The sequence below is a fragment of the Cupressus sempervirens genome, chromosome 4 (assembly GCF_028749045.1).
Source record: "Cupressus sempervirens isolate cs-2001-9-10 chromosome 4, ASM2874904v1, whole genome shotgun sequence".
Lineage (NCBI taxonomy): Eukaryota > Viridiplantae > Streptophyta > Pinopsida > Cupressales > Cupressaceae > Cupressus > Cupressus sempervirens.
Genome location: NC_143121.1, coordinates 773,490,261 through 773,498,974, shown reverse-complemented (window position 1 = coordinate 773,498,974; position 8,714 = coordinate 773,490,261). Strand labels below are relative to the sequence as shown.

Here is an 8,714-nt window from a genome sequence, read left to right as displayed (position 1 = left end):
AAATTAAAATTATATTTATAGTAAAAGCGATATTGAACCTCTATATGACACTTGTTTGATTTAAGTTAAAAAATTAGAAAATCAATATATTTACTAAAACAAAGATATTCTTTAATATGCCACAATGCAAGCGATAATGTACTCGCTATGCACACAATAATAGGCCTCACTTACACGCTTACATCCTACCTTACTAAGTTTATACTTTTCTTGTCCATATATCTTGTTCTTTCGTAAAAAGAAACAACTCATTTCATAAAATTCATCAAAATCAAAATTAAAAAATTAACATGACCTTGATGATCTTAATCTTATTTATCTTCACTGAAGCCCCTATGTGTCAATGAGATACTTACATTTAAGTTTTTGATAGTGTTATGTCTTAGATATAGATATAAAAACATCACTATAATTAATTATTAACAGACAAATTAAATTATTCTCCAAACTGCAGGTTGCTCAAATAGAGCCACCCTTCCCGTATAGATATGATCCATGCCACAATCATTCCCTCTCCTAACTATCTTTGGAAATTGCGCATCAACTTTAGCTTTCGCTTAATGGTAGTCAATGGACGGGCGGTTGTCCTCTGCATCCGCAGTATTCAAATTATCTCCAGCGAATCCGCTTTCTACAATCCACTCGGATATAAAAGTGTTATTCCAGTCCTGCTTCATGCTCAGCTTTTAAAGACTAAATCAATATTATATTTCTCGTGATCCAACTGAAATTGTGGGCAGTAGTCATCATTACAAGAAATAGCATTCATTTGGATCGTCATGAAACACCCGTTGGAAGAATCCTATGTTCTATCTCTTATTGTAATATTAAACTTATTATTATATTCCCTATTTTATAAGATTAATTTTGTGCACAGGTGCCTTTTATTGGAAGAACTGGTATTAGTTTAAACAACTGACCTAAGCAAGCAAAAAACTTTATAACTCTTGTTTGAGTGTGAAAATGTTTTAAATAATCTGAACCACAATTTGATGGTTTAATAGGGAGAACGAACAGTTACAGCTAGAAGTAATCCTAGAACTCCATGAGAGTGCCTCGAATGTTATCATATAATTCTATGGCCGTACCTCGAATGCCTTTTAACATTAGCATAACATCTAATAAGACCTCAAACTTGCAACCATTATCTATATTTCCCAACGACTCAATCATCCAATCTAACCTAATGGTCAAGACAACAATCTTTGAAAAACGAACAAGATCTCAACGATAATTGAAAATTCTCACATATTTTATTAATCACGCCATGCTGCTGTTCTTCAACTGTCCTGATTTCAATATGAGGAGCATTCTATTCGTGTTCTCTGACGTTGTTTGCTTTAATTAGAAAATGACATGATATGACATGATAGTGCACTCATGATAAATCCCAATAACACCAAAAGAAAGGCAAAATAGTCTCCAGCCACGCTCATGCCACACGCCACAAGATTTCCCACTCAACCCCTAAATCCCATTAGAAATTCAGAAAAAACCCTAAAAGACAAGATATTAGGTGTGAACACAAGCTAAGAGTTTATCCCTTCTAGTAATGGAAGTAAACATCAGTATTCCTATAGAAAGCGACAAGAGGCCTACATAAGGAAGGCATGAACAATAAGCGTGGACAGCACACTCCATCTCAATAACATTTCCTAAATCTAAAGCAAGAGGGACATCCTGGTATTTAGAATAGAAAATGGATGAGAAATCAGCATTCAGCCCATCTTCTTCTTCTTCTCACTTGGAATCAAAGAGAAAGATGAAGGAAGAAGGAGAAGGAGCAATTGAAGAGGCGTCCCCAATTACAAAGCCACAAAGTTCAAGTGTTTTCATTAACATGATTTCTAGTCCTCCAAAGGTTGATGAAGATGAGAAAAGTGTAGATATCCAGCAAAGAGCTCAGTGGCTTCGCGCCGCCGTATTGGGAGCAAATGACGGCTTGGTGACAACGGCCTCCCTGATGATGGGTATCGGCGCCATCAAAACAGATGCAAGGACGATGATCATGTCTGGACTGGCGGCGCTGGTGGCGGGCGCATGTAGCATGGCCATTGGCGAGTACATCTCCGTACAAACGCAACGGGACGTCGAATTGGCCAACCTAAAGAGAGAAAAACGAGCCCTAAAAACCCTAAACGAAATGGGAAGGGTGACAATGAACACAATGTCTCCGTTGGTGATATCGAGGGAAGAAAAAGAGGGGCTTCCAAGCCCAATTCAGGCGGCTTGCGCATCCGCCCTTGCGTTTGCAGTGGGAGCATTTTTGCCCTTGATTTCTACGGCTTTTATCAGTGACTATATTATTAGGGTTAGCGTTCTAGCTGGTGTTTCGAGCTTTGCACTCATTATGTTTGGCGCTATTGGGGCTCACTTTGGGCGGTCTTCTATTGTGAAAGGGACAGTCAGAGTGCTCATTGGAGGATGGTTTGGCATGTTAGTAACATATGGTTTGCTCAGGCTCTTTAGTGCTGCTGCAGGAGTTTAACTTCTTACACACCATAATTCAAATATTTCCAAGTGCAACATTTAAGCAAAAGTCCCAACTTTAATAGTCTGTGACAAGCGAACTCTGCCTTCAATTCCTGGAAGTAGATTCCTTCTCCTAATAAACCGCCTTCAGTTATGCCAAAAATTTGTTCGAAATCACATTGTTTATTTTCTTCTTCTTGTCTCTTCGAGTCATGTCGTTGCATGCAGTCGATTGCATCTGTTTTCTTCCTATATTACAATAACATAATGTTTTCGTTTGTTCGTGCACTGTGAGACATTGAGTTTTGATTTGTTCGTGCACTGTGAGATTATCTTTCTGTGTTGTGCAATGCATCGATTGGCACTGGAGCTGGCATTCAATATCCAGACGGTTTATGTGCCCAAATGTTTTTCCTTCTCACCCATCTATTCTGTTTGCTCTCTTAATTTTTATGTATCTATCGTTCAAAGGCCAACTGCGATGTATAGGGAGAATCTTGGTACATTTTATAATTGTGCTGAACAATACGCAATTAATTATAGACCTAAATCCATACACATCCTAAATGCATTCGGGATTTTAAAGTTTAATGCATTGTCACTTACATGACTACAAAGTAGGTGAATTTTTTAGGGATTGATCATTATAAAGAATGTTCACCTGCTAATCTAGTACCCTCATAAAAATATTTATCTCTACCATTTCAATGAAACAAAAGTGTCGTGGGAGTGGATATTAACGAATGTATTTCAAATTTTCTTAGGTTCTCATTTTCTTAGTTTCTCAATCTTTTCTTGAAATTTTTTTAATTCTTTATATTCTCAAAATTATTTCATTACAAAGAATAACGACATCATTTGGTAATTAATATTTTATTCTATTATATTTCATATGTTCCTTTTTTTCATAGGATTAAATAGTGTTTTTATTAAGATGGTAGGGAGAGGGCCCTAAATCTAAATAATAGAAAAGATCACATGATACAAAAATCCAAAGGAAAAAACTTTAAACCATTATAAGCAAAAGCTAACCATGTCATCACAAAGCAAAATTAAAAACTTTTGTATTCTTGCTAAACTAGTAGTAATACTACTAATTTTCATTTTGTTAACTAAGATTAAAGTTATAAGCATCTTATGTATCACAACAAAGACCCTAAATTTCCCATTGAGAGATCCATCAGTATCGCTACAAAAAATCAAATTGAAAAGGAGTTTCTTCAAACTAGTTGCATACATAACAAAATTTCCAATAAAACAAAATAAACTAAAGTAAAATATTGTGTTTCGTTGGAGATGGGCTCCCAATCCTTTGAAAGGTGCTTGAGTTTTTTTTACCAATCTTCTTCTCCCACTTCCTTAGATGCATCCTCTTCCTTGTCATCCATCTTTCATTTCTTAACACTTTTCCTCAACTTACTCTTCCTAGTAGGTACAAAAGAACATTTTCCACATCATGGAGCTAATTAGATTGCATAAGGCATAGGTAGCATTATTGAAATTCTCCTTGGGAGTCACAATACCACTAGTAGCCTCAAAAAAAGATACTTCAATTTTATAAAGGTCCTCCATTTAATTATCCATAATATTATCCTTTATATAATGTATAATAGGGGGTGGGAGGTTACGTTTAATAGTATTCTCATTAGAGAAAATAGGGGAGGTACAAGGAGTGTTCACCATTACCTCTAGGTTTTCTAGGTTAATAGTATATTCCTAGAAAAATTCCTCTTTTTAGTCCACTAAATTTTTTCTTCCTTCTTGTAGTCATCATCCATTCTATTAGTATTATTTCTACCCTCTAGATCATACTCTTCATCCATCCCCTAGACAACCTCCTCCTTCTTGTCTATTTTATTATCTTTTTTTTGTCTCAGTCTAGAAGAAATATGATCCCTTGAACTTCCATCATACTTTTTATCTCTTGAACCATCCCTTGTATCATCATCTTGATAGTCATTTCCATCTTCATCATCCTCACTTTCCAAATCCCAATTTTCTTTTCTCTGGAATTAATCTTTCTAACCTTAATAGGGATAGGTTTTTTAGAAGGGGTTTTTATTTTAGGTGGGGAAGTATTAAGAAGGGCTTCTTATATTGTAATAGAATCTAGGCTGTTATTCTTTGGATAAGGCTAAAAAAATTTATCTTCAACATGCTTCTTAGAGTCATGGGAGGACATGAAGAATAAAGCTCAAAAGTAATTTTTGGAAGCAGATAAGTACTATAGTGCAAGTACTATAGTGCTACCAACCTGGAGATTTTTGGAGATGAATCAAGAACTCAGCTTTGTTTAGTAGAAATAGTAGTAAAATAGTTCAAAGTGATGTTTGAGGAATCCTCTAAAAATGATATTCGACAGATTTTCAAAATTGAAGAAGCATTATTGGATTTATATTCTAGGTTGGAGGGTTTTGTAGATGTAAGGTTGGAGATTGGTAATCACCACCAAGTATGAGTCCTTATATTTTTTGGGAACTCAAGAGATCATTTTAATCATCCAAAAGTTTAGAACAAAACATCCAAACATCACTTTGGTCCAAATGGAATAAAACCCAAATGATAGAAATTGAGTTTTGACAATTACGAAAAAAAATTCATTTTGTTCACTATCAGAAGTTGCACTTTTCATAGAGGTTCACTTTTCAGAAGGTAAAATTTTCATAGAGGTGCACTTTTCACAAGGTGTGTCAAATCAAGAGGTTTGTCGATAATTTTGAAGATGAAGCAGTGCACCAATAGTTTAATTGTCAGTTGCTATTTTTTAACATTATATGCACTAGAAACATGTTTTGACGGTAGTTCAACTCCCAAAAACACCCAGAGAAGATCAAGCTTGTATTTTTAGAAGTCCTAGTGACTCCCAAAGCATCTCATGGCTTCTCTCTTCTTATCTTCTTCTTCTTTTATTATTTTAAATTCATGTAAAGGCTCATGCACCCATTAATTGATATAAACAAGGGTGGAGACATACTTAACACCATTTAGAGAGTTAGTTTGTATATAATTACTTTTATTTTATTAGTTTTATCATATTGTTTGGATTAGAAGAGCTCTCACTCGTAACAAAAAACAAGGAGAGGGTTTCTTATAAGTACATGGATGTAATATGTATTCTAGGCTAATATTTTGATACAATAATAAATTATATTGGTGCTCTCATTTTGAGTGTAGCAAATCTTTCTGAACTGCATTTTTTTTTAATACGCGTTCATGAATAATAACAGAGCTAATGGTTTTATTATGTTGTATTAATTGTGCAATCTTTTAATTATTGTGTTTTCCTTATGGTAAAAAATTTTGTTGTTGTGATGAATTAGAGAAAAAACTCACTATTAGTCTTACATAGCATTTTGTCTCATGTGTGTACTTCCTATTGCTACATGATTTGATGAATCATGAAATGTCTTTCAATTTTTATTAAACTTTTCATCAATGATTGCATCAGTGGAGTTGAGGAAGCATTATTCCTAATTTTATTTGTTTCCTACTAGGTCCTTTATATATTTTAATTCATAGACATGTTGTTGCTTTGATTTATGTTCATTAGGAATTTTCCCTTCATTAATTTGCTTTAAAATCTCCCATTACTCTATCTTTATTATTTTATTTTTTGAACATGTGGTTAAAATAGAAATCCATATAATTGCATTGATCAAAAATTTCATTCCTCATAAAATAGAAAATAGAAAAATACATTGGTTTTGTGGTTAGGGTTCATCAAAGTTGTGCAGAATTGGTAGATAACACTAAAGGCCTCCTTGTGAACATTCAGATTTATCTTCAATTAAGCTACCCAGTAGGTTGAAAAATAGTCATTCAAAACCTTGGATTTGGTCATTGATTAGCTTTTCAAGGGAGATATTCATAATTATTTCTATCATTAACATTATGCCAAATGATCGTCAACAGGAACCACTTCTTTTCCACCATTTTCCTTTAGAGAATCAGGGGCTTTTGGAAGAGAGGGAGAACCTTCCAACACTGGTGTTGTTAGAGGAATCTCTAGTTGAGAGAGGGCATAATCTACCTTTTACTTGGTAGAGCAGATGGTCCCCCACCTGGGTCCCCCAAACTATCTGAATGAGCTCCATCAAGCAAACAAACAAACTATAGGAAAACTAGCTAGAAACCCTTGATTACCATTCCCGCCTACCTTTGAATCTTTAAAATTTAAAAATAAATTCCCTCGTAGAGCTCACCATGTCAATTTTTTTGAAAGTAGTCTCATGTTGTTTTTCATTAGTAGTTATTCATTAGTACTTAACAAAATATATGTTGGATATGTTGGTATTTTATCCCTCTCCAAATTAACCTAAACATCATTGTTGAAATAGTTTCTTGATTATGTATTATCTTTGATGTTACACAAAATGTTATATCATTTCCAATCAGTGTATATCAAGCTGACTCGGGCATTGAAGACAGTTTTCTATGGCTACCAAGCATTCCAGAGTTTGTTTAGTTTAGAAGGTAGTATCCACTGAGTTAACTCAGGTGATGAAGGAAAGTCTGAATAAGATGAGTGTTAATCGAGCTCACTCAGTTAATGAAGGAAATGTTGGATGGAACCAGTGTTAACTGAGCTCACTTGGTTACCAAAGGAACTGTGTGAATATGCAATGTTGATTGAGTTCACTCGGTTAATATAGGAAAATAATTTTTGAGTTAGTGTCTACCAAATAGGGTCAGCTAACAAAGGATTTTCTTGTTTTGGCATATTGAGTTCAATTGATTTATCTATTGGTTCTAGCTGACTAAAAAGATGAATATTAATTATTCTAAATTGTATTATAGCCGAATTGACAATATGAAAGATATAAATATAAGGTCAAGTTGAGTATTAGAAGAGAGAGTATGCATGGAAGATAATTGAAGATTTGATGATTCTAAGAGGGAGAGGAAGAAAATCAAGAAAGATAAGAAAAATATCCTTGAGAAGCTAAAAAGATATATTCAATCAAGAAGGATCAAGTATACAAGCTAGAATTGAGATCTGTAATCTGCAATTCAGTTGCATCCAAGTTAGGTCATGTCATTATTACTCTCTAACCATTGTAGTAGTGATCTAAATCTCTTAACAGAGTTGGCTTAATGGTTATTTGTAAATCCTCTAACAAGGTGGCATTTCTATTGAAGTGTCTAAAGACCTCTAACAAGGCCACTCCTAACAGGGTGATTAAATCTTGTAATAGGGTCACACCTAATAGTGTGTTTTGTAACCTTTAATAGGGTTGGCTCCTAACAAGGCTCACTTCACAAGAGTGAAAAATAGTAACTAGTTACAATTGGTGGTTTTTCCCAAATTGGGTTTCCCCATTAAATCTTTGTGTCAAATGTGTTCATGTCATTTCTTTTATGTGTTTACAACTAAGTTAAAGTAATAAGTAATAATAGATAACATCTTAAGATTTTCATGTTAAATGTTTTCCAATCAATCTTAGTATTTACAAAGTTACAACATTTTTAGTGTGTTTACCGAGCATCAGCAAAGTTTAGTTTTTTGAGTTTATTTTTGTATTAACATCTAAGAGATCTAGGATATATTTTTGTAGTAACTAATTCACCCGTCCTCTCTCAGCTTCTCCTCTTGTATTTTAAAAAATTGGTATTAGAGATTTTGGTGCTTGCAGTGAAGATTTCAAGGACCTAAGCTAAATATCACGATGTCTTATAGAAGAGAGATTTCCATGTTGGATAGAGACAACTTTGTAGGATGACAAGGACTTTTGAGGTTGCATCTAGTAACTATTAGTGATTCAAGTTGTAAGTATCTTAATACCAAATACAAGACTCCTTCTAGAACATTATCAATTGAAGATATTGTTGAAAAGAAAAATCATAACATCATGATGATTGATATTGCATCTGCTCTTAGTTATGTTGAATTTGATGAAGTAAAGACTACACTACAACTCATGCAATGTGGATCAAACTAAAAGACATTCTTGGAGGAGATGACAATGTAAGAAGAGCTAAAGAAAAAAGTATCAAAGGTCAATTTGATCAGATGAAAGTGAGAGAAGATGAAAACATTGCAAAATATGTGGAAAAAATCAAAGCAAGTGTGAGTGCAATCAAAGCATCTAGAGGAGAAATTGATGATAAAACAATTGTAAGAAACATAATTAGAATTTTTCTTCCTATTTATGCAATTAGATTGTCTATTATTCAAGAGATGAGATGTGATTCAAATAGGAAAATAACTTTAGATGCTCTAGTTGAAATATTGATAGCTTTTG

At 33.9% G+C, this 8,714-nt stretch overlaps 1 protein-coding gene across 1 annotated transcript; it reads left to right on the top strand.

The window, feature by feature from the left end:
• Positions 1–1,699: 1,699 nt before the first annotated feature.
• LOC149563665 (vacuolar iron transporter homolog 1-like) lies at positions 1,700–2,488 on the top strand. Its single transcript, XM_089824052.1, has one exon. It carries the CDS (start codon positions 1,700–1,702, stop codon positions 2,486–2,488), a length of 789 nt encoding a protein of 262 aa, XP_089680178.1.
• The last annotated feature ends 6,226 nt before the right edge of the window (positions 2,489–8,714 follow it).

Excerpts from the sequence above, each read along its gene's own strand:
- LOC149563665 (XM_089824052.1), top strand. The coding sequence starts at position 1,700 with ATGGATGAGAAATCAGCATTCAGCCCATCTTCTTCTTCTTCTCACTTG.